The sequence below is a fragment of the Hylobates moloch genome, unplaced genomic scaffold (genome assembly GCF_009828535.3).
Source record: "Hylobates moloch isolate HMO894 unplaced genomic scaffold, HMol_V3 SCAFFOLD_15, whole genome shotgun sequence".
Classification (NCBI taxonomy): Eukaryota; Metazoa; Chordata; class Mammalia; order Primates; family Hylobatidae; genus Hylobates; species Hylobates moloch.
The window spans coordinates 29,819,361-29,846,313 of NW_026652290.1; the positions used below are offsets into that span (position 1 = coordinate 29,819,361).

Consider the following 26,953-nt stretch of genomic DNA (forward strand, 5'->3'; position numbering starts at 1 on the left):
ACATTTATATTGCTTTGAAGCTAGTTCCTACTCAGCCTGCATTTGTCCATCCACAGCTTAGGGATCTGGGGGAATGGTTGTAGGTCCCTTCTAGAATAGTCCCTTCCTCTTAGGAGTTGCTTGGAAGATGTTAGTAGAATGAACAATGGCCCAGGTGTGTTTTATCTTGTTAGTGCCAGCCTGTCCCAGAAGCAGTCAGGGTAGGGCCAGTACAGGAGAAGGGTTGAAATAAATCTAAAAGTTCACCACAGTCTATTGCAAATATTGTTTGTGTGAATTACTTTGGGTTCCTGTTAAAACATGAATTCTGGTCCAGCAGGTCTGGAGTAGAACCTGAGATACTGCATTTCTGCAGATGCTCCTGGTCCTGTAGCCACTATGAAAGGGGAGGCATGTGGTTCTCAGCTTTGACTGCACTTTGGAATCATCAGGAGGCTTAAAAACATCTGGAGGCCTGGGCTCCACACCCACAGGTTGTGATTTACAGGGCTGGAGTGCTGCCTGGGTATTGGCTATTCTTTTTTTTTTAAGGTCACATTATTATTCTATTGTGCTGTCAAGATTGAGAAGCAGTGCCTTAGAATCACCTATGAGTGTTGAAAATGTAGGTTCTTAAAACTTTTGATTCTTTAAATCTTGGAAGTAGTGGATGGGTGGTGCATACCTGTAGTCCCAGTTACTGGGGAAGCTGAGATAGGAAGATCTCTTGAGGCCAGGAGTTGGAGGTTGCAGTGTACTTGATCACACTTGTGAATAGTCACTGCACTCCAGCCTGGGCAACATAATACGACTTCCTCTCCGAAAAAAAAGAAAGAGGCCAGGCGCAGTGGCTCATGCCTGTAATCCCAGCACTTTGGGAAGCTGAGGCAGGAGGATCACTTGAGGCCAGGAGTTCGAGACCAGCCTGGCCAATGTGGCGAAACCTTGTCTCTATTAAAAATACAAAAAATTAGCCAGGTGTGGTGGTGCACGCCTGTAGTCCAGCTACTCAGGAGGCTGAGTCAGGAGAATCACTTGAACCCAGGAGGTGGAGTTTGCAGTGAGCTGAGATTGTGACACCACACTCCAGCCTGAGCATCTCAAAAATAAATAAATAAATAAATAAAAGAAAGGAAGAAAAACAACTTGAAAGAGGCCTTGCAAGAAATGTGAACTATAGCAAGCACTCTTGGAGAATCTACTGCAGGTAAACAGCCCTTACACTTGGAAAAGGAGCCTGTGTGTCGTGGTGACGCCAGAGTGCAGTGATTATGGCGAAGCTGCCTGAGGGTCATGATTATTGGAATTGGATAGAGCTGATTGGACCTCCAGGCTAGTATTTTCCAGCAACCCTATAATAGTGGGTCAATCACATTTAAAAAACCCTTAACTCTTTTACTTGCCTTTCCCACTAAGATTAACATTTACTCGTGTGATTATTTTTAAAGAATAGATTCCCAAAGTGGAATTTTCAAGAGAAATTATCTTTCAAATTTAGACAGATACTGACAAAAAAATCATAAAGATACATTTCTAACAGCCTATGAGATAATTCTTTCATCACACTTTTGCTTACACACATAAATCTTTTAAATGTTTTCCACGTGATAGCAGAAAAATGGGATCCACTGTTGGTTTCGTTTGTATTTCTTTCTTTCCTTTTTTTTTTTTTTTTTTCAGACGGAGTCTTGCTCTGTTGCCCAGGCTGGAGTGCAGTGGTGCACGATCTCGGCTCACTGCAACCTCTGCCTCCCGGGTTCAAGCGATTCTCCTGCCTCAGCCTCCCGAGTAGCTGGGGCTACAGGTGTGCACCACCACACCCAGCTAATTTTTGTATTTTTAGTAGAGACGGGGTTTCACCATGTTGGTCAGGATGGTCTGGATCTCTTGACCTCGTGATCCGCCCACCTCAGCCTCCTAAAGTGCTGGGATTACAGGCGTGAGCCACCGTGCCCAGCTTGTATTTCTGATGAGTAGCTAGAGTTCTTTTAATTTTTTTTAAAACTAGTTACAATTCACCTATGATTTGCCTGATTATACCCATTGCATGGAAATCCTTTGGTTCAGTAAGCCTCAGTTTCCTCCTCTGTAAAATAGGGGCATAGTATCTCCCAAGGTTATTGAAGGTATTCTATAAGATACCACGAATATAAACTGCCTAGTATAGGACATGGTACGCAGCAGGCCTTCCAGAAACGTTGGTTTTTGAAACTTACCCAGGAGCCACCCTCTGGCTGCCTAGCAGGTCTGCGCCCCCCCGGATGAATCTGTCCCGAGGGCGGAGTGAGTGGTAATTAACCTAGGAGAGCGACGGGCTCCTCCTGTCCCTCCTCCTCCTTGGCCAGCATCTCCTGCACGCCACGCCTCCATCGCCGGTGGTTCTCATGCCCAGCCCACCCTCCCGCATCTGTCGCAAGAGGATCAGTCACCGCACTGCACTGACTCGGTGACACTCAGTTCCCCACCCTCCATCCCAAGGCCCTTGCCAGGGAACGGAGAGCGCCGCGGGCCCGCGGAGCCCCCGCTTTGCCTCGGCGCCTGTCGTCCCCACTTGGCCACCCTGAGCTCTTCTTCCTCCTGGGCCAGGTGTTTGTACCGACAATTCCTGCCGCCGCTCCCAGCTGCGCCCGAGCCAGATTCCCTGCCCCAGCCCCAAGAATCCAGACTGCATCCTCCTATCTTTCATCTCCAAACCCTCCGGCCACGCTGCACCCCGGCTCCCCGCTGATTCCTGTAGACCGGCAGCTAGGGTCAAAGGCCTGGGAGAAAGGAGGCATTCCCAGCCCTCTTCCACCCCCTGGGCAACCCGAAATCCCTATACAACAAAGGCGTTTCTTGACTACTTGAATAATAACCATACTTTTATATTTGCAAAACACGTTGTCCTCACCCAATCAAATGCCAGACTCTAGTCCTTGTCATAGGCATATTCAATGTCCACATTTATGCATAAACATTATAAAGTTTTTATATGCTGCGTGTTTTACTAAAGGGTTTTTTTCTGTGCCTTTCTCTTCCATCATATAATCATAAGAAAAATAAGTCACACATATTTGTATGACCCTTTAACTCATAGTTGTCACTTAGTCCTCAGAATAACCCTACCACAGGACTGTGCCCATTTTAGAATTGAGAGAACTGAAGTTGTGATTTCATTTTGTTTCCGTTTATTGAATTCTATTTACCAGGTTCTACACTACATTTTATATTTATTGTTTAATCTTCAAAATGTGCTGTTTGCAATGAGGAAACAGATTGGAGAGCTGAAGGAAAATTGTAAACAAGGAAGAAGTAATGCAGCCAGCCCTAATTCCAAAGCCCAGTGCTGTCCTGTCACCCGTTACTCCTCTAAAATGCTCTCTGAATTGGGGATTATTCAAAAAAGTGGGGATTGTTATGCTAACAAGGGCAATGCAATGATAACTGTATTATTACAAGCTTCCTGTTAGGCTGTTGTAGTTATTTTAATTATTGCATTTTTTTTCACATAAAACAGTGATGAAAATATCTGCTTTGCAGAGATCCTATTAGAATTAAATGAGACTATGTAAAATAAACTATAAAGCAGAATACAAATATGAGATCAATTAAGATATTATAAACGCTGGCCAGGGGCGGTGGCTCACACCTGTAATCCCGGCACTTTGGGAGGCTGAGGTGGGTGGATCACTTGAGGCCAGGAGTTTGAGACCAGCCTGGCCCACATGGTGAAATCCTATCTCTACTAAAAATACAAAAAATTTGCCAGGCATTGTGGCACATGCTTGTAATCCCAGCTACTTGGGAGGTTGAGGCAGGAGAATCCCTGAACCTGGGAGGCTGAAGTTGCAGTGAGCCGAGATCACGCCACTGCACTCCAGCCTAGCCTGGGTGACAAGAGTGAAACACTGTCTCAAAAAAAAAAAAAAAAAAAAGAGATATTGTAAATGTTGTTTATTGGTTTCCTTTTCCTTAATTTTAAAATCTAATTTATTAATCACATTGGATTAAAGTATTATTTATCTGCATTGGAAAGAACTCAAACAATGCTGAGATGCATATTGAAGTTAATAATCTTTTCCACCCTCCCCAGCTCTACCCTTGTAAGGTAACTAGTGTAGCACTTGGTGAGAATCCTTCCGAAACTTCCTCTATGCCCATGAAAAATTCCATTCAAACAGACTTAGAAACTCTTTTACTTGGTTGCAATTGTACTATTCACACTTCTCTGCAACTTGAATTTGTCATTTATCTGCTTAATAAACCATTTAGTAATTCCACTTGTGCCACTGACTCATTGAGTTATCTATAGTATGAATATATCTTCACTTACTCAGCTGGGCTTTTTTTGTTTGTTTGTTTTGCTTTGAGATGGTGGCTCGCTCTGTGGCCCAGGCTGGAGTGCAGTGGCGCGATCTCAGCTTGCCCGAGCTCCTGTTCCTCCTGGGCCAGGTCTTTGTACCGACAATTCTGCTACCACCTCCAGGGTTCAAGTGGTTCTCCGGCCTCAGCCTCCCCAGTAGCTGGGACTATAAGAGCGCACTAGCATGCCTGGCTAATTTTTGTATTTTTTCTTTTAGTAGAGACGAGATTTCACCATGTTGGGGAGTCTGGACTGCTGTTTTCTTGAGTATGTCATGAAAAGATCCTTTTGGAGAAAGAGCACGCTTTCTCCTTCATTACTTCTCAGTATCAATATCAAACCCTCTCACTCCTTTGGGGCAAGTTTGTGACCTTTCTGGGTGGTGAAAATTCTCCCAGGCTCTTCCTGGGAGGCAGTAGAGCTCTATGCCAACAAATTCGGCACTGTTTCCTCTCCTCTTCCTACTCACATTCTTGCTGCTAACAAGAGAGGAGCTGGTCCCAAAGTGGCTGCCGTCATTTATGACAATGTTCTCTAGGTACTCTAAAAGCTAACATCATTTGAGAAAGCAGCAGGTTCTTCCCAAAGAGCCACTCACTATAGCACCCCTTGAAGTCCTTTAAAACACAACACTACAGAGCACTGATAGAAGACCCTCCTCTGGTTGTTGGGAGCTAGCACGTGGTCAGCTGCTGGACAAAGAAGGGATGGCTTTCAGCTTCCACTGCCCTGGCTCAGGCCCTCTGACCTCTTGCTGGATAAAGGCTAACAGCCCCTGCCTGATTTCATCTCCAACTCTTTCTCCCTCCCGTCAACCCTCTTCCTCAGCCAACATAGTGATCTTGTGATTAAAAAAAAAAAATTAAAGATAGGGATCTCACTATGGTGCCCAGTCTAGTCTTGAACTCCTGGGCTTAAGCAATCCTCCTCCCTCGACCTCCCAGTGTGTTGGGATTATAGGAGTGAGCCTCTGTGTCCAGCCTGTAGTGATCTTACAATCTCTCATCATGTCCTTCCTCAGTTCAGTAATTTTCTACAGCTTCCGATTTTCTAATAATACCTTAACTGTTTACCAACGAAGTCCTGGAATATTCATCCATCATTTTCAAAAAGGGATATCTGTCATTTCTTCTGTCCCCAAACTGCACTCTCCTCTGGATTCTATAAAAGCATCCACACCAGAAACTCAGGAGCCATCTTCTCCTTCACCTGTATTTAGTGAATTCCAGTATCCTGGCCTTTCTGACTCAAAAATAATTCTCAAGTTGGTCTACTTCTCCCCACCCCACCTTTGAGAGCTCTCTTTTTTACTCCTGCCCTCCCTCCATGCCTTTGCGTGGGCTGTTCTCTCTATTCCCTCTCCCTTCCCCAAACTTTTCTTAGTCCCCCAGAACATGAAGAAGAATCAGTAAAGAAAGCTACTCAGCTGCTCCAAAGAGGAGGCACGGAGTAAGGGATTAGGGATACTAAGAGTTGTTAGAAGTAGAGTTGTTGGAAGTAGCCAGGCACATACTGTTCCTGTATTTGTTTTTTGTTTGTTTATTTTGAGACAGAGTCTCACTCTGTAGTCCAGGCTGGAGTGCAGTGGTGTAATCATGGCTCACTGTAGCCTCAACCTCCCAGGCTCAGGTGATCCTCCCACTTCAGCTTCCTAGGCAGCTGGGACTCTAAGCATGTGCCACCATGCCCGGCTAACTTTTCTACTTTTTTTGTAGAGATGGGATTTCGCCATGTTGCCCAGGCTGGTCTCAAACTCCTGGGCTTAAGAGATCCTCCCACCTCGGCCTCCCAAAGTGCTGGGATTATAGACGTGAGCCACTGCACTAGGGCTATTTGTTGTTTTAAGTCATTGTTAACATGAGAAATTTAAAAGCAGTTCATGGCATGTGGGACTTTATACGGTCGAATTTTGCAATATCTGGCATGTTTAGATTATGTTGACATGCTTGTTCTCGTGATGTGTTGAACGTTTGAGGGGAGGGAGGAATACCTTTACATGTTGAAGAATGTTCTTTATCTCAGCCCTCCACTGTCTCCTACAGTCATGTGCCACATAACAATGTTTTAGTCAATGAGGGAACACATATACAACAGTGGTCCCATAAGATAATAATACTGGGGCTGGGCATGGTGAGCACTTTGGGAGGCCGAGGCGGGTGGATCACCTGAGGTCAGGAGTTTGAGACCAGCCTGACCAACATGATGAAACCCTGTCTCTACTAAAAATACAAAAATTAGTCAGGCCTGGTGGCAGGCACCTGTAATCCCAGCTGCTCCCGAGGCTGAGGCACGAGAATCGCTTGAACCTAGGAGGCGGAGGTTACAGTGAGCTGAGGTTGTGCCACTACACTCCAGCCTGGGTGACAGAGTGAGGCTCCATCTCAAAAAAAAAAAAAAAAAAAAAAAAAAAATTTATAATACTGTATTTTTACTGTCCCTTTTCTGTGTTTAGACACACAAATACTTACCATTGTGTTACCATGGCCTACAGTATTCGGTAGACATCATGCTGTGCCATCTAGGTTTGTGTAAGTGCACTTTGTGATGTTCACAGGACAAAATCACCTAACAATGTATTTCTCAGACCTTTAAGCAAGGCATGACTGTCACCTGGTGACAGCTACTGTAGTTGCAGGGAAAGGCTCTCCAGGGGGAAGTCTTGCGAGGCAGTGCCTGGACAATCTAGTTATGGGGGATCATAGATGTTCCCAGCAGTGAGCCAAAGAACATCCAGAGTCCCCGCTTAGCCCCTGACTTCTCCACTATGGCTAGTAGTTAGACTGGGAGCTTGTTCTATCTCCACTCTCTCAGAGAAAAATGGCACAGAAATAAAATGGCTTTTGTTGTAAATGCATCCAGACAAAGACATCAGTAAGAAAACCCCCCACACCATCCTAACATCATAAAAGTCTGCTTTTGTGTCTGCTCCTGGGAGGCAAACAGCAGACTAGGTAGCTAGTTTTCAAAACTTCTCATGGGCTTCCTATCCCCGGACCAGCCCTCAGGCTAGTCCTACTGCCTCCCTGAAGGGTGAATCAGGAGAGCCCTGTGCTCTTTCCTGGTAGGAGAGTTGCTTGAACCCAGGTGGTGGAGGTTGCAGTGAACCGAGATGGTGCCACTGCACTCCAGCCTGGGCGACAGAGGAAGACTCTGTCTCAAAAACAAACAAGCAAGCAAACAAACAAAAAACTTCTGAGATTTGACGCTTTCATCTGTTTTTAGCATCAGGATTCTTTTTTGAGACAGGGTCTCACTCTGTCGCCCAGACTGGAGTGCAGTGGTACAACCATAGCTCACTACAACCTCCGCCTGTTGGGCTCAAGCAATTCTTTCACCTCAGCCTCCAGAGTAGCTGGGACTCCAGGCATGCACCACAACAGCTGGCTAACTTTTGTATCTTTTGTAGAGTTGGGGTCTTGCCATGTTGCCCAAGCTGGTATCTAACTCCTGAGCTCAAGCAATTCACCTGCCTTGACTTCCCAAAGTGCTGGGATTACAGGTGTGAGCCACTGCGCCCAGCTAGCATCCGGATTTTTAAGCCATCTTTCCTCCTTCACTTTTGCCAAAATTTTTATTGTAGCAGGGGTTATATGTAGGTTCCTCAAATTCAATTCTACAAATACGCAATCAAGTACCAGGCTTTATGCTGGATGTTGCTGGACTACAAGAAGGTGTCCCCTTACTTTCTAAGATCTTAGAAACGAACAAGGGGGAGCTGATCTTCATCAGAGTTGCTGGCTCCTCTGCAGCCTGAGAATAAGTATTATCAAATACAATGTGCTAAAAGCAGAGGCAAGGGCGGGGGATGGAAAGATGCCAGAAAAACAACAGAACTTAAAGGGGGCAGTGGGGTTTGGACTCAGTAGAAAGGGCTGTGGGTGAGAGCACAGGGGTCTCCATTCTGACTACTGCTATGGACTTAAGTGTTGCTGGCCCAGGCTCTTAACTTCCCCAGCCCCATGCCTGCTTTCCTGCTGGTGGTCAGCAAAGGCAAACCCAGGTTAAAATGAAAGAAAACCTGACTACATCATGTAAGAATTTACCAATCCCTAGATAGCTTGGTGCAAGCGGGTAGACAAAACACTGATTAGGAATCTAAACACCTAGGTTTTGATCCCGGTCCTGCTCTTGCTGTCTTTGTGGCCTTGGACAAATCACAGCACCTTTCTGGACCTGGATTTGACCGTAAGTAGAATGGTAATAGTAGTGTCTGCCATGGCTAGCTCCTAGGGAAGTCCTGGGGGGTCAAAGAATCTTTGGGGGACTGAGTGGGGTGTGCTGCCGGAAGTCAACAAACCTTCACCCCTGGCTGGGGTAAAGAGGAAGGGAGAAAAGGAATAGCAACTAAAGCAGGCTGACCAAGAGATGAAGACGACGGGGGTGAGCTGGCCAGGAAGTGGTTTGAGCAGCACTGCTGCGAGTGCGTCTGGATATACAGTCATCCACAAAGATCTGGGAAGTGTTTTTCCAGCTTACAAGTTGCTCATAACCTTGTGTGGCAGACATTATTTGTTTGTAAGATGGAGATGCTATGCATTTTGACCTTTCTAGGTTGTGTCTAGCTGGTTCATGCCCTATCAGCCCAGCGTGCCACATGCCTCCATGTGATACATGTCAGATACACCTCGGTATCAATACAACTAGCATCACCACAGCCCTTTTCTCTGAGAGCTCTCCCTTTAGTGGAAAGTCCTCTCTATATTTCCAGTCCTTGGCACAGGGTCAGCACTGAGCAAATGTCTGTCAATTATGGATCTTGTGAATTTTGAAAGGGCCTGCCAAGTCTTTGGGAAATGATGACGAAAAAGATACCTGTCTGAAATGGGTTAGGAAGAAGTTTTCTTGAGGATAGGTTTATGACTCTAGATCTATGATTCCATTTTATAAATTAGAAAATCTACCATTTTGGGACTAACTCCTCAAAATAAGAGTCAACCATACTTAATTTAAAAAAAGTTTTATTAAATCATCTAGACTTGAAAGAAGTCACAATAGTTAACACACTTAAGTGTGTTCTGTACACCACCAACCCAAATGGATTGATTTCAGAATTTTTATAAATAAAACATAAACATATTTACAGTGAAAAATAAAAACATGTTAGCAAGTTAGATGATTAAACTGTTACCTATAATCAGTTTGGGGGAAGTACCAACCTACAGGATTACATATAAGACACTTAAGATTTCATTAGGCTTAAAAAGTCCATAGTTGAAGAAGTTAGTTGTAATATATATGATCCATTTCTTACTACGGCTTTTTTCCTCCCAAAACTAGACCTTTCAACCAATTTACACAAAAAGCTTCATTTTCCCTTTATTGGAGGTAAAAGCACAAAAAGCTGTAAGCCCACCCTAGAACCATCTAAGGAATAAAGCTACTGAATGCTACAAATAGGACTATAAAACTACGGACATAAACCGTTATACAGTTTGTGCTACTTGTCCTCCAAAATAGTGCAGATTCCTAATTTACCCACCAGGGACAAAAATGGAGTCAGCTTTTTCTAGAAATCAGTTTCAAAATCATCATATCTCTAGAAAGCATATTTCTAGAACAATACAGTTACCACATGGGGGACTTTCCTTCTTCTGTATTATAAAAATATATCCATTTTAGTTCTCACTATATATATTTTAGGGATTGCTGCTACCTCCTTAGGCAAATGGTGAGGGCTATAAAGCTTGGCCAGCAGCCAGTTTCAAGAGACTAACAAAGAACAAAGATAGCCCTTTCCTTACGTATAGCAAAACTCAAGAGTTGGCTCATTAGGTTATGCCCCCAAATCCAGCTTAAATTTGATATAAAAAAAGTAGTCCACAAGAAAATTGAGCAAAGAACAAACTTTTCAAGTCTGCAATTTTGGACAGGCATGTTCTAAGAAGTAGGCTATTATCTGTGTCACCTATTAGGGTTGCTAGCACAGCTTAAGGCTAATTGCTTGGCAAAGGGCTATGGGAGTTGTTGGACTGTCTTGAATGTTTTGTTCCCGATGAACTCAAGGAGCGAGACCTCTGTCTCAGCACTGTTTTTCCTGGAAAGTCCAAGTCCTCAAATACAGCATTTTCAATGATGTTTGTAGCTTCAGGTCGTTCCATGGGGGATGGAGAGAGCATGTCTTGAACCATCACATACTGAAATATAAAAATTGTTTTGTGATAAAACGGCCAGGTTTGATCACTGTACAGTTTTTAAAATCAGTGCTGGCAAAATTTTTCTGTATATATTTTAAGTTTTTGAGCCATATTCGAGTTTTCAAGTCTCTGATACAACTACTCAGCTCTGCCATCGATGCACAAAAGCAGCCAGAGACAATTGTAAATTAATGGGCATGGCAGTGTTCCAATAAAACTTTATTATAAAAATAGGTGGCAGGCTGGATTTGACCTGTGGGCACTAGTTTGCCAACCCTCGTTCCAAAAAAACATGGACGATTTTTGGGTAATTTGATTTTCTAACACATTATAAAGGATTATTTAATCACACCCTTGAAACACAGATATAATATGATTTTCAAAAATCATCTTACAATTGCATGTAAATCTACAATTATCTCAATAAAAATTTTAATGAGAAAAAAATTATGGCAGAGATCAGCAACCAACACCTTTTCTTGGTTTTTAAACATATCTCTGAACATAACATGCACTCTTATGAGCCACCCTGGGCATAGATTCATCAAGTTTACAAAATACATGATGACAATTTTTAGTAAAACAAATTTAAGTATATGTAGGTATTAATATATTGTTATAAAGTCCATTTTTTAATGCAACCCTTCATTATAATACTGAAAGATAAATTTTGACTTTTTCCGATTTGAAAATGAACACATACTAACTCACTTCAACTTAATTACTTAAGGAAATTCAAGATTTATCAATATATAAATTTCACAGGTGCTACAGTGTGGAACACTGGACATTAGGCTGAAGGAGCCAGGCCCCAGCTCCAGTGTTTGGTTTTAACAAATTCTGAGCTCTTAGGAGCAGGTCTCTTTCCTCTCTAGACCTTTGGCTTCCTCATCTGTAAAACAGGGAAACTGAGTCAACTGCTAATGACCGCTTACGTTCTAAAGATGATTCTAAAGAAGATAAAAGATGAGAATTACACATACCTCACAAGGATATTTCTGAGTAAATAATGGTGGAAATTTGAGATTTCTTACATCAGTTAAGGTCTAAAAAGAAAAAAAGTATTACTTATTAAGTTTATTTTGACATACGAAGTGAAAATATTTTTTGATACTCTAACAAAATGACTAAGAGGTTGTACATTTATCAAATGGAAAATTTATCAATAGCTTTTCCTGATTTAATAACTACATATGTTTCCTGAGCACAGATGTACACTCCATCAAATATCCTCAAAATATAGGAGAAATATATACGTATATACAGTTGGTCTTCCACATCCACAGATTCCACATCCAAGGATTCAACCAACCACAGGATGAAAATATTTTAAAAATTTAAAAATAGGTGGTTGCATCTGTACTGGACAGATACAGATTTTTTTTCTTGTCATTATTCCCTCAACAATACACTATAATACTTATTTACATAGAATTTACATTATGTTAGGTACTGTAATTTACAGAAGATTTAAAATACACAGGAGAATATATGTAGGTTCTATACAAATATTACACCATTTTATATAAGGGACTTGAGCATCTGCAGATTTGGTATCCACAGGGAGTTCTGGAACCAATCCCCTGTGGATACCAAGATGACTGTGTGTGTGTGTGTGTGTGTGTGTGTATACATTTACATATATGTGTATATATGTATGTGTGGAGGAAGGGGGGGAGGGAGAGAGAGAGAGAAAGGGCCATATTAAAGCACAAAGAAAATACTGGAAATCTTTGTTTCTATGGAGTTGCCTATTCTGAATATTTCATAAAAACTGAATCATACAAAAGTAGACTTTTGTGTCTGGCTTTTTTCACTCAGCATGTTTTCAAGATTCATCTATGTTGTGGCACATATTAGTATTTCCTTCCTTGTAATGGTTGAATACTTTCCATCGTATAAAATACCACACTGTTTTCCCATTCATCAGTTGATGAGCATTTGGGTGGTTTCTACTTTTGGATATTAGAAATAATCCTCATACAAACAGTTGTATACAAGTTTTTGTCTATGTTTTCATTTCCCTTGAGTATATACCTAGGAGCAGAATTACTGGATCCTATGGTAATCCTATGTTTAACTGTTTAAGGAACTCCCAGACTGTTTTCCAAAGCAACTGCACCATTTTACATTCCACCAGCAAGGTATGAGGGTTCTAATTTCTCCAAATCCTAGCCAACACTTGCTATTTTCTTTTCTTTTCTTTTTTTTTTTTATTACAGATACCCGGATTGTGCTGAGTGGTATCTCATTGTGGTTTTGGTTTGCACTTCCTTAGTGCCTAACGATGTTGAGCATCTTTTCACATGCTTATTGGCCATTTGTTTATCCTCTTTGGAGAAAGGTCTATTGCTTTGCCCCTTTTTAAAATGAGTTGTCTTTTTGTTGAGTTGTAATAGTTCTTTATATATTCTGAATTCTAGACACTTTTCAGATATAGGATTTACAAATATTTTCTCCCATTCTGAGCTGCCTTTTCACTTTCTATTTTATTTAATTAATTTATTTAGAGATAGGGTCTCATGTTGCCCAGGCTATTTGCAGGAATAATCATAGCTTACTGTAGCCGTGAACTCCTGGTCTCAAGGAACTCCTCTTGCCTCAAGCTTCCCACATAGCTGGGACTACAGGCACGTGCTACTGCGTCCACTTTGTCTTTTCACTTTCCTGATAGTATTCTCTGAGGCATTTATAACTATATAATTTTGATGCTATCTGATTCTTGATCCTTTACTTAGGTTAGACCTATTTTATTTTCCTTTCTGGAAGCTTTTAGGGCCTTTATTTCTGGTGTTCTGAAGGTTTATTTTGACTGTTTTTTTCTTTTTTTTTTTTTCATTTGTTATACAGAACATTTGGTAGGTTTTTTCAGTGAGAGGGTATGAGTCATTTCGCTCTATGTGAGAACTATATCCTCTTCTACCATGGCCAGAGATCAATAAGTAAGATCTAAAACTGATAAAATAAGAAATAGTGACAAGAGCCTAAACTTTGAAAATATGGAGGTAAGTACCAGGGACAACAACTAGAAGAGGTGAGGGTAGCTACTTATGAAAGATAGGGAAGAATGTCACAGAGGCCCACTTTATTCACCTTCAGAGACAGGGTCTTGCTGTGTCGCCCAGGCTGGAGTGCAGTGGCACAACGATAGCTTACTGTAATGTAACCACCTCGAACTCCTGGGCTCAAGTGATCTTCCTGCCTTAGCCTCCCAAGGCATGTGCTACCATGCCTTGCTAATTTTTAAATTTTTTGTAGAGATGGGGGTCTTCCTATGTTGCCCAGGCTGGTCTTGAACTCCTGGCCTCAAGTGATCTTCCTGCTTGAGCCTCCCAAAGTGTTGGGATTAGAGGTGTGAGCCACCATGCCAGGCCCAGAGGGCTACTTTTTTTTTTTTTTTTGAGAAGGAGTCTCGCTCTGTCACCCAGGCTGCTGGAGTGCAGTGGCGCAATCTTGGCTCACTGCAAGCTCCGCCTCCCTGGTTCATGCCATTCTCCTGCCTCAGCCTCCCGAGTAGCTAGGACTACAGGCATCCGCCACCACACTCGGCTAATTTTTTGTATTTTTAGTAGAGATGGGGTTTCACCGTGTTAGCCAGGATGGTCTTGATCTCCTGACCTTGGATCCGCCTGCCTCGGCCTCCCAAAGTGCTGGGATTACAGGCGTGAGCCACGGCGCCCGGCCCAGAGGGCTACTTTAAAAGGACTTTCAGTCATCCCTATAATCCCAGCACTTTGGGAGGCCAAGGCAGGAGGATCACTTGAGCCCAGGAGTTTGAGACCAGCCTGGGCAACATAGGCAGAGTCCATTTCTACAAAATGAATAAAATAAAATTAGCCAGGCATGGTGGCATGTGCCTGTGGTCCCAGCTACTGGGGAGACTGAGATGGGAAGATGGCTTGAGCCCAAGAGGTTGAGGCTGCAGTGAGCTGTGATCACACCACTGCACTCCAGCCTGAGTAACAGAGCAAGACCTTGTCTTGAAAAAAAAAAAAAAAAAAAAAAAAAAAAAAGACTTTCAGTACTATCTGCTTTAAAGGCTGTGGTCATGGTTTATTTTGAGAAGAAAAAAACCTAATTGTGCATAATCTGCCAGCTTTTAAATATATGAGTGTGTGGCCCCCATTACCTTGTGGTTCCCCTAGATTTTTACTTATTACAAACTTACTTAGTGCAAAACATTGTTAAATTATGATGAATTTAAGCAAAAACTAAGAACAAACAATCCAACCAAACAAGTTTTTGAAGACTGAACTTTAAATGGAAGCAAATAGTCTAGAACTCCTTCCCTGTATTACATCACCTCTTTCACTTTTAGTTAACCAGTCTGCTGGTATTAAGAACAACTAAGTCTTTGAAAAAATGTTAGATTATTTTCTGTTTGAACCTTTTTTTTTGAGTAGGGAGGGTACTTACCCTGACTCTCTCCATCTGAGTGCTGAATGGGTACAGCAATTCAAATAGAATCAGGCCTAAAGAAAAGATGTCCACTTTATGAGAATAGCTGTTTCCATGAATCTGAAATCCCATATAAAGAAAATTTAAAAATTAACATAGAGACAGTACAGTTGATATTACAGCATTATTGAATCCCAAAGTTTACTTAGTCACTTCTTGGTTTAAATGCAAGTACATGTGTAAAAATGTTAGCAAAGAGTTAATCTCCCAAGTCTCTTTTCTTCACTACTACACCAAGAGTAATTAAACTACTCAGCATTACAGAAGGAAAGCCCAGGTATAGCTCTGAGATATGCATCAGTAAAACAGGCCCCTCGGAAACCTGGAGACTTGCCATGCTAAAAAAGTTTGTGGGAGCCAGCAAAATCTGCTTGACTACCCCTGAGGTGAGGTTTTTCAAAGGGAACGCTATCTAAAGCAAATCTCTCATTTCTAATCATCTTAGTCCTAACCCATTTTTATGAGAAAATCCAAACCACTAATCAACTGTAGTTAGCCTTCATTAGGGCACTTAATTATGGATACTTTGCATTCTTGGTTGTATTTTTCATGTGTATATTTCTTTTTTCTTCACAACTAGATTATCAAGTCCTGGAGGAAGGGAAATGCTTCTTTTGTGTTGCTATCGTCCAGCACTGGGGCTAAGTATAGAGAAGGCCCTCAATAAATACTTAGTTGTTAAAATGAACAAATGAATCACAACAGAACTACTCGATTAAAGAAAGCATTATTTAAATTAAAATTGACCTTTTGGTGACTCAGAAGAAACCCTTTATTTGTGAAAATTTCTTTAGGGATATAACTTGACATTTGAGAAATAGCCAAAGAAGGGAACTTTGGAAATGCTCCATACCAGTATTTCTTAACTGGGGAGTAGAGGTGGTCACAGGGCAGGTGCCAAGGTTTATGATCCCTTCACAACTTCCCCTCTAAACTGTACTTGGCATCTGTCTCCCTGGCCTTCTGCACAGCCTACCTGCCTCTGTGCTTATAGAAGAGCAGATGGAAAGCTTCAGTGACCACATCAGTGGCATCATCCTCTTTCCTTCCAAAAGACTGTAGCAATCTGAACCCTGTCTCACTTCTTATCCCTGGGGTTTTGGCAGTGTTAAAAAAAAAAAAATGTGCAAAAACAAATCTTATAGGGGAACTGAAAAGGACACCCTCACACACTATTTGGAGAATATAAATAAACACAAATTTATAAGACGCAACCTGGAAATGAATGTTTACTCCTGCATAATGATCCCATCTAATTTTACCCACCCTAGGGCAGATGGAAATGTGTACAGACATTTGGGTACGGGGATAGTTACCCAAGTGATATTCCTAATAGCAAAATTTACAAGTAATTAAAATGTCCCAAATGAATGTTGAATACTATGCAGCTGGAAATATTTTCTAAGAATAATAATATGGGAAATGCTTATATTTTAATATTGTATCCAAAATGTTAGAGTAGAATTCCAATTTTATTTTCTAAAGTAAGGTGTAAATACATATATATAGATATACACACAGAGAGAGACAGAAAATGAAATAACTGCTGTTAATGTCTTAGAGATATTTTCGGTAAGTGATTTTTACTTTTTTGTTATATGTCCCTATACTTTCTGTATTCCCTAGAGGACAGATTGATATATAATGTGTTACTAAATTTATTTATTGTTTCTAACATCATTAAATATATTTAAAAAAAGAAATGTACCCTCATGAATGCATGAAAAGTTATATTTACAAAATATCTAAAAAATAAGGAATTAGGAGGTAGAATAAAGGAATTAGGAGGTAGAATATACCCTTTGAGTTTGAATTGTTTAATCGCTGTGCAAATCTATAACTTAACCTGTGTTTCTTCGTAATTACAACCAAGAATAAAGTAACCATGGGTCCTGCTCATTTATTTCAAGGATGAGAAAATTAAGAGAGTTCTAATAATGAATAATTTTAAAACAATGTTTTAGTATTGCTTCTAAGGCTTGGGTAAGATTGTACAATTCATACAGCCAAACTATTTTGAGCGACTTTTTAAGGAGCACTTTATAAAGTGACAGGTTCTACATTTAAAGAGGATTAAGAAGATAATTAAGACTGTCCATTTTTAACTACAAAATTTTAACCACTATACATTGCCATAAAATTTCTACAGCTATCCTACTTTTCTAGTATTTTCAACAATACCAAATATAGCTTCAGTTGTCATCAACCTCTTCCTTTCTCAAATGGCAACCCATTTCCAAGACACACACACACAGCAGCCACAAGCCACACTACAGTCAGCACAGAAGTGTGTATGGGGTGGCCAGGACTACCTGGTGTTCATCTTTTCACTAGCACTCACCTTCACTCATCCACCAAACACTTAATGAAACTATGCCACATTCTAGGTGTTGTTTCAGGTGTTAAGAGTAGAAAGAGAGACAAGCTAAGTCCCTATACCGATAGTTTATATTTTACAGGGAAAGAAAAAAGAATCTCAAAGAGTTAAAAAATGCTGTAAAAAGAAACTAGTGTAATGGGATGGACCCTGGCAGGGAGTGAAGGGAGAAGCATCTCTTTTAAATAGGGCTGGGTGGAAGGGGCTTCCCAAGTCATGAGCCTTCATTAATAAGCATCCAGATAGAATTCCTTTTGTTTTCACAATATTTAAAGTGTAAAAGTATTATTTTCAGCCCCTTAAATAATAATAAATTTTTAAAAACACAATTAAAAACTTTTTTTTTTTTTTTGAGACGGAGTTTCGCTCTTGTTGCCCAGGCTGGAGTGCAATGGCAAGATCTCGGCTCACTGCAACCTCCCCCTCCTGGGTTCAAGCAATTCTCCTGCCTCAGCCTCCCGAGTAGCTGGGATTACAGGTGCCTGCCATCATGCCCAGCTAATTTTTATATTTTCAGTAGAGATGGAGTTTCACCACGTTGGCCAGGCTGGTCTCGAACTCCTGACCTCAGATGGTCTGCCCGTTTTGGCTTCCCAAAGTGCTGGGATTATAGGTGTCAGCCACCATGCCTGGCCAAAAAAACCCTTTTTTTTTTTTTTTTTTAAAGGGGTTTCACTCTGTCACCCAGGCTGAAGCACAGTGGCATGACCTTGGCTCACTGCAACCTCCACCTCCCAGCCTCAAGCGATCCTTTCTACTTCAGTCTCTCAAGTAGCTGGGACCACAGGCATACACCACCATGCCCAGCTAATTTTTGTATTTTTTGTAGAGATGGGGTTTCGCCATGTTGCCCAGGCTGGACTTGAACTCTGAAGCTCAAGCAATCCACCTGTCCCAAAGTGCTGGGATTACAGGCATGAGCCACCATGCCCAACCAAAACTGTTTTTAATATCAATTCTGTTATATGACTGTGTAGAAAAATTGGAACATACAGAAAAGTCCAAAATAGATTAAAATTCACTCAAACTCCCACTACTCAGAAGCAATGACTGTTGATATTTTATGGCTCTTCTAGTCTTTTTTCCTACAGATAGAAATAAGTATTTATAGTATCTTGATATTTCATAGTTTTAATTTTTCCTTTCACCAGGCCTTGGCCAGATAATTTGAGCAGGATGATTCAATTACCAGGGCCAATAGATTTATTTTATTTATTTTTCTACGTCAGCCAGTTTGGATACTTTTGGTTGCAACCAATTGACTATATATGAAAGTCTCTTATAAATAAAAATCTCTTCTGTATCTCTTCTAATTTCTAAATTTATTTGTGATTTTCCCCCCTTAAGTAGGTATCTATGCTAGAGAGGATTATCTTTATTTTAAACTATTAGAAACAACCATGGTGATGCTCTCACCTCACCCTCCTGAGTAGCTGAGATTATAGGCTCAAGCCACGGTGCCCAACTTCTTTCATCATTTTCTTAATACTTTGTATGAGTATTTTTACTTCATTATTGACCTGATAGTTATTTTTTAAAAATCTTTGTGTTTTTTAAGTTCCAGGTTACATGTGTAGGCTGTGCCGGTTTGTTACATAGGTAAACGTGTGCCATGGTGGTTTGCTGCACTTATCAACCCATCATCTATTGACCTGATAGTTATTTAGGAGGGTTTTAAAATTTCCAGCTGGCCAGGCACAGTGGCTGTCACACCTGTAATCCCAGCACTTTTGGAGGCCAAGGCGGGAGGATTGCTTGATCCCAAGAGTTCAAGACCAGCCTAGGCAACATAGTGAGACCTCGTCTCCACAAAAAAACAAAAAAATTATCTCAGCATGGTGGTGTGGACCTGTAATCCCAGCTACTTGGAAGGCTGAGGTGGGAGGATCACTTGAGCCCAGGAGGCAGATGCTACAGTGAGCCAAGATCACAAGACTATACTCCAGCCTGGGTGACAAAGTAAGACCCTGTCTCAAAAAAAAAAAATAATAAAATTTCCAGCCAGCAAAACAGAAGCAAAAGCAAAAATAAAAACAGACAAAATTATAAAAATCAATTTATAAACCACTATACCCTTCTTTTAATGTACTATAATCATAAAAAGGCATTTACAATATCTGTGATATTTCTTTGTGGCCTAGAAGTTCAAAATGAAAGTATATATAATTATAATTTATTCATCAATGTTCAAATAGCAACTATATATAAAGCCTAGTATATTTTTTACCTAGCTTCCCTTTCTAACCTTTTTTTTTTTTACATTATAATCCAATCTGCAGTTTCCCTTTCGTGGGGATATTTAAACACATCTATTTATTTGTTGTCATAACTAATATTTGGCTTTAGCATCACTTGTATTTCCACATCCTTTCCCTTTGCTGCAGTTTGTATTTGTTGTCTGTAGTGATACAGAGGTAGAAATATTGTTTTATTATTCTATTCGCCAAATTTAGCTACACCAAGTACAAATCCCTACTCCCATCTTTATTTTCCATGTTCTTACCGTCGTCCATTCCCTGATCTTTGTTAATTTAATATAGGAATCACAAACTTAGCTTATAATGATAAGCATACTTAAAATTATCTGTCTTTTACTAGGAATACATTTTGGATTTTATTCTCATTTTGGTATCAATATTCACAAGAACCATTGGCACATATCGTTCATTGGGTTTGATGTCTATTGACAATTTTTATATGTTTCTCATCTCAAATTAACTTTTAATAGGTAACACATTCCCATGGCTCAAAAAGAACAGTCAAAGTTCCCTCTCACTCTGTCCCTCACTGGCCTAGCCCCACCAGTCACTTCCCCTCTGCCACTGCCCCCATAGCCATTTGTTTCTTACACATCAATCCAGAGTTTTTTTACGTAAACATAAGCAAATGTATATCTATCTTTTCCTCCTTTACACAAAAGGTCTACACATTTCTGCATTTTGTTTTTTTCATTTAAGATACTTTTTTGACTCTTAATATGTAAAAATGCTTGATTTCTTTTTTCTTTTTTTTGAGACAGAGTCTCACTCTGTTGCCCAGGCTGGAGTGCAGTAGCAGGATCTTGGCTCACTGCAACCTCCTTCAAAGATGAAATACAAAATAAAAATTCGCATTGTAAAAAAGAAACACTTGACTAATGTAAACAATGCAAACACTTCAAAAGGATGCTCTATGACAGTAAAACAAAGTTGACCTCCTCAAAGGCAGTTCCTGTTACTGGTCTCTGATATAATCTTTCAAAGATAATCAAATCCAGTGGTTCTTGAAGTATGGTCCATGGATTCCTGGGGACCCTAACACCCTTTCAAGAGGTCTGCAAGGTCAAGACTATTTTCATAATAATACTAAGATATAATTTTTCCCTGTATTGACATTTGCACCGACAGAACCTAAGCATGAATCAAGTGAGCAGTGCCAAGCTGTACCAGTAGCAATTACATTCTTCAGCACCATGTGCTCACAGGCAAAACCAAAAAACATTTCACTTAAAATGTCCTAGCAGTAAAAATTATTAATTTATTAAATCTCAACCTTTAAATATACACCTTTTTAATGATCTGACAAAATGGAAAATATTCATAAAAACCTTTATGCTTCATACCAAAGTACAATAGTTGTCTCCAAGTTTGATACCTTGGATATGCTGATTACCCTGATCCAATCACTAAATAGTGTATATATTAAAATGACAGTATGTACCCCATAAATATGTACAATTATGAGTCAATTTAAAAAACAAACTAATTTTAAGAAGTTGAGACCTGCTGATGTAAGCATAGATTAGCTTGTGAGTATCATTAGCACTTGTGCCATTATTTGAGTTAAAATATGCGCTAGCTGCTCTTTTCATAGAACACCATTTGATTTGAAAGAATAATTGGTAGACAACCTACAGTTATTGAGACTTGGATACCTGACAGATAGTTTCTTTTTCTTTTTTTTTTTGAGATGGAGTCTTGCTCTGTCACCCAGGCTGAATTGCAGTCGTGCAATCTCAGCTTACTGCAACCTCTGCCTCCCGAGTTCAAGCAATTCTCATCCCTCAGCCTCTTGAGTAGCTGGGACTATAGGTGTGCGTTACCATGCCCAGCTAATTTCTGTATTTTTACTAGAGACGGGATTTCACCATGTTGGCCATGCTGGTCTCGAACTCCTGGCCTCAGGTAATCTGCCTGCCTCGGCCTCCCAAAGTGCTGGGATTATAGGTATGAGCCACTGCGACTGGCCGAGGGACAGTTTCTTAAAGATGAACAATGAGACCGGGCATGGTGGCTTTCGCCTGTGATCCCAGCACTTTGGGAGGCTGAGGTTCAAGGATTGCTTGCGGCCAGAAGTTCAAAACCAGTCTGGGTAACACAGCAAGACCCCATCTCAAAAAAAAAAGATACATTGTTTTTTTAAAAGAGAAAAAAAAGATGAACAATGTGAGAATGGCATTTCAAGGAAAACTAACAGTATTTGTTGCCAACGATAAAAGTTGAGCTTTTAAGTGAAAATTAAAATTTTGGAAGATTTGAATCTACCAGTGGGAATTTGATAGCCTCCTAATATGTACGTAAAGCCTTTTCTGGTGAGATTGGTGGTTGTATTAACCAAAGTGACTTTTTATATTACATAATGAACTGTGATGACTTTTGGAATAGTTGCCAAACTTAGGGAACCGATAGTTTCCAAATGACTAATGCACAATATAAAGTCAAGCATGGGTAAAAAGATCCATTCAAAGTACAAAATGGACCAAGGGATGTTAAAAGTACCAGAGTACAAAATATTCATGAATGGTTTTAGATTTCACAGTGTAAATGACTTTTAAGAAACTATCACTTACTAAGTTTTGATATACTATCAAAGAAATTACTTGCAATGAAATATTGCTCTTTTTTCCAACTACATATCTGTGTGAGGCCAGATTTCTTCATGTACTTCAGCCAAAATAACATACTGCAACAGACTGAACACAAAAGCAGATAGAAGAATGTAGCAGTTTTATAAGTCAGCTTTAAAGAGACTGGCAAAAATGTAAACAAATGTCACTCTAATTTTTTTTTTTTGCAGGGGAATTGGTGCCTCTAATTTTTTTTGTTTTAGAAAATACTTATTTTTCATAAAAATATCTCAAGATGTGATAGGTTTGGTTCTGTTATTTAATTGATTTAATAAAGTTTTATAAATTTCTCTTTTAACTTCTAATATAACAAATATTGATAGATAAAATTTTGTTAATAAAACCTTTTGGGTTCTCAGTTATTTCTACAAGCGTAAATAGGTACTGAGCCCAAGACATCTGAGACCCTCTGCTCTAAGCATAGAGAAGCTTGTGAAGATCATTTGCCTGGTGGTGGCTGAGCATGCTCGCCTGATGCTTCCAGGATGCCCTGCTCCCCCTGCTCTTCCAGTCCCTGCCCTGATTACAGTGCTTTTCCTGTGAAGGCCAAGCAGCCCACAAGGCAACACCTGGCGGCCTGTGTGCATCTATTTCCTACTGTGGTACATGCTGGAAGTTGCCTATGAATGACCACAAAGGGCAGCTCAGTATAGTACCTCTGGGTCTAACTGGCTCTGAAAACAGTTCCAACATAGTCTACACAAGGCAAACTGGAGTTAAGTTTGGGAGGGTGGCATTCAAAGTCTCTTTCCAAATTCCTGGTTGCTGTCAGGTGCTTGTTCAGGGGGTGAGTGCATTTTATGCATTGTATTTTTCTTAATCCAGTCCTAATTCAGGTTATAGAAACTACATCTTAGCTGTGTCACTATTCCACTACTGGAACACTACTGCCAGTTTTCATAATTTCCAGACTTTCTGGATTTTAGATTACTGGGTATTTTAGTGAAAATATGGAAAGAGATTCATCAGGTACATCTGCTGCTGTGCTAATAAGTAAAAGTCTGAAAAACTCACCTGCTCTGGGCTCATATACAGTTTGGTCCCTACTTGTCCTGTGTGTCTGGCGTATGCTGGCATTGGGGTCAGAACGGTCTGCTCTTCCTCATCCTGGTCCATTGCAGTCACTAACCCAAAGTCTCCAACCTTGACCACATCATCCATTGTAAAGAATATGTTGGATGGCTGGAAAGAATACAACAGACAAAAGTACAGTGGGTGTGCATGGAGGAGAAAAAGTAAAGAGAATTATTTAAATGACTACAAAGAAAATATACAATAAACTAGATCTTTTCAAGCATATTTCTTTTTAAAATGGGCTAATAGGAAAATAGTGACAATTTTTCTGTGCCAGAGAAGTACTGCTAGTCAAGAAAAGGGAAGGGTAGCAAAGAGTGCTAGTATTTATTGAACATCTACTTAAACCCTTTGATATGCACATTCCCTAGGGATCATGGTACTTAATCCTCAATCTTATTATTCTGTATATTCTTCCCAGGCAAGTCTACACTTATGACTTAAAGCCTTAATAATTATAACTAATAATAACTAGCTTGTAAATAGAACCTGCAATGTTCTATTTACTAGGCACTGTTCAAAGCAGTTTACTACTACTACTAACTCGTGTACTACAACCCCATTAGATGAGTACTAACCCCATTTTACAGACATAGAAAGTGAGGCCCAGAAGTTAAACAAATTGCCCAAGGTTACACAGCTAGCAAGTGGTGGAGCAGGGATTCAAACCTGAGCAGTCTGGCTCTATGAGGAAAGAACCTTGTGATCCACTGCCACATGCCCAGATTTCAGTCCAGTTCTTGCTCTATGGTAGCTAATTACTATTTGGTGAATGAATGAAACAGACTGATCTTTTGGTTTGTGTCTGAGAGGGCCATATAGATTATCAGAAGGGATAAGAGCTCTTCACTACTACTCGATGCTGCCTCTTGTAAAACCTCTATGTTCTCAAGACTACATCTACTCCCAGATCTCTGCCCTGAGTTCTGAACTCATATGACACTGTTTATTGAATACATCTAACCAGAGGTCTCATGGGCTCCTGAAACCCAAGGTGCCCTACATGAAATACATCATCTTTCCCTCAGAGTCTACTCTACTCTGCGGGTAATGTGACCACCATTCATAGCCCTTGAAATGAGGAAAAAGGAAGCCATTTAGCTCATGAAATTGAATTTCATCATGTTTCAAATACTGCCAGAAAATAACATTGCATTCCCAAACTCCAAAATACCATTAAACGATTTTGACTTGGAAGCATGAAGTTATTGTGTATAAGATCTATGGTAATAATCTGTAGCTCTCCAATAAATAACTTTGTACCAGAAGCAATAATAGACTATCCCGCATTAAATGTCATCTTTCTTCCCAACTCCCAACATCTGATGGCAGTTGTTATTTACTGAACCCTATAATAGACAAGCTTTTTGGCTCTCCAGTATCTATCTCCCTGTGCTTCCACCAGAAGTATGTTGACTTTACTTTGGGAACTTCCTTCTTGCTGACTGTGCAGCAAAACCCCATGGTTAGTGTGGAAGGCATCCATGCTCTACAAGTTGCTTAAGCCAATCCACAGAATCCCATTGCCTGGCTAGGGATCGGGCTTGTTGGGGGATGGGTAGGTGTCCTTGGTTTAAGTAGAATAAAAACTTCTGATAAATAGTGGGAAAAAGCAATACTTTTCTCTCCACCCTCTACCCCACCAACTCCAAAAGACTTAAATAGAAACAAGAAATGGGGAGGAGAGAAACCAGGTTCTGGCTAAATCACTTGAATCACTTGATCTCAGCTAAAACTTTACCTGAATTCTCAACAGTTTAGCCACGTGGGCCAACAGATTTCCTTTTCTTTTTTTTTGAGACGGAGTCTTGCTCTGTCGCCCAGGCTGGAGTGCAGTGGCGCAATCTCGGCTCACTGCAAGCTCCGCCTCCCGGGTTCACGCCATTCTCCTGCCTCAGCCTCTCCGAGTAGCTGGGACTACAGGCGCCCGCCACCACGCCCGGCTAATTTTTTTGTATTTTTAGTAGAGACGGGGTTTCACCGTGGTCTCGATCTCCTGACCTCGTGATCCGCCCGCCTCGGCCTCCCAAAGTGCTGGGATTACAAGCGTGAGCCACTGCGCCCGGCCGATTTCCTTTTCTAGTTAAGCCAGTATAAACGCTTTTGAGTGCAAAGAAAATAAAATTCAAAATAAATGGTATGACCATCTAGAACATTCAGGCATTGTACTGAGACTATAACGGGTAAAAGAAACAGATATGGTTCATACCCCATAGAAACCACAGAAAAAATAATCCAGGTGTGATGAGAATAATGAAGAAGGACTAGGTTTCTGTCAGAACAGTGTATATCAAGAGGAACTGAGAAAAGCTCAGAGTGGAGAAAATAGAAGACTAGAAGTTAGTCTGAAGAGGCAGGAGCCAAAGTCCTGAAGACAAAAATGTGACCAAAATATAACAGGGGGAGAGGGCCTAGAAGGTTTCACATTGAGCTCAAAGATTTAGGTCAGAACGTAGCAAAATGTACAGCTTTTTCACCCAGGAACAAAAATCTTGGCATTTTTTTTTTTTTTTTTTGGTTGGGGGGCACACTAGAAATCTTTAAAAGGAATTGTCTTCTATTTAGAAAGGAATAAACCTTTCTGATTTCTAGAAAAACTAACAGGAATATTAACTTTCTTCTTGCAATTTTTCTGGTGCATAGACAATTACAGAAAAATCTTTAGACAACATTGTAGCATTAAATGGATATTTACCAATATCTCATTTACATTATAAAATTAGCAGAAGAATATTCATTACTAGTGAAAACATGATTCATTGTCTTTCAAGTTGGCATTTGTGCGTACAGCAAGTGTTAAGTACAAGAAGAATGTGTATTTCAGCTAGTTGTTTCCCACCTAGTGGTAAGTGTTTACTATATTCAAACCTAAATGCTAGTATTCTCTCAAATTAGGGGTGTGTGGTCTCCTGTAAACTGTCTTCTCCAATCCAACCAAATAATTCATCTCTGAACTTTTCATTCAGTGCAGAACAATTCTTGGCAATCAGTTTGGGCCCATGTCAAAATCACTGAAGCATAATGATTTATATGACTAAATAACAATTATATTAAAAAATAAGAATTATTTCTAATTCCTATTCTTGTTACCCTAAAACTCTTAAAATATACCCAAGAATTTGAAAACCTACTGCTGATTTTAGAAGAAAATAACTTGTGTCCAAATAGCTACTTTTGTGCCTGAAAGAAGTCTATGGTTACATAAAACCGAAAAGACTTAAAATGGATCCACATCTATCAAGACTTTAAGCTACTTTCATCAGAAAAGTATTTATACATTCACTCCACATCTACTGGTGATGGCTAAGAGTATATGGAATGTGGGAAATTAGTTAAATAAAAGTTCCATGTACTTATTTTAGAAACACTACTAAAGAAATGTCATGTTTTAGTAAGACTCTTAAGTAATTTTGCATATTATATTACTACAAAATTCACTACTGAATATATTGAAAATAGAATCCAAGGTTTTAGAGCTATAAACAATCATCTGGTTAACTATTTGCTACCTTTCCCCATTCAGCTTCTTATGCCTTCCCCCAAAGTCTGAACAGTTCAGAAAAAGAAGCAAAAGTGTGGAGATTTGCCCCGATTCAAGCTGGCTAATGAAGGAACCCATGTCTCTCCTTCCATTCAGATCCCTTTCACCATGCTGCTTCAGAGCCCTGGAGGTATTGGTGTCAGGGTTACTCAAAACCATAGAA

The 26,953-nt window shown here is 40.3% G+C and overlaps 1 protein-coding gene across 1 annotated transcript in view; it reads right to left on the minus strand.

Moving 5' to 3' along the window:
- Window positions 1–9,262: 9,262 nt before the first annotated feature.
- The window catches only part of EIF2AK3 (eukaryotic translation initiation factor 2 alpha kinase 3), a 72,331-nt gene continuing 54,640 nt past the window's right edge, over window positions 9,263–26,953 (minus strand). Inside the window, exons 14-17 of the mRNA XM_032176966.2 lie at window positions 23,190–23,357; window positions 14,872–14,973; window positions 11,439–11,501; window positions 9,263–10,455 (exon numbers count right to left, since the gene is read on the minus strand). Coding sequence (XP_032032857.1) covers window positions 10,255–10,455; window positions 11,439–11,501; window positions 14,872–14,973; window positions 23,190–23,357 — 534 coding nt within the window. The 3' untranslated portion in view covers window positions 9,263–10,254. The remainder of the gene's footprint in view (window positions 10,456–11,438; window positions 11,502–14,871; window positions 14,974–23,189; window positions 23,358–26,953) is intronic.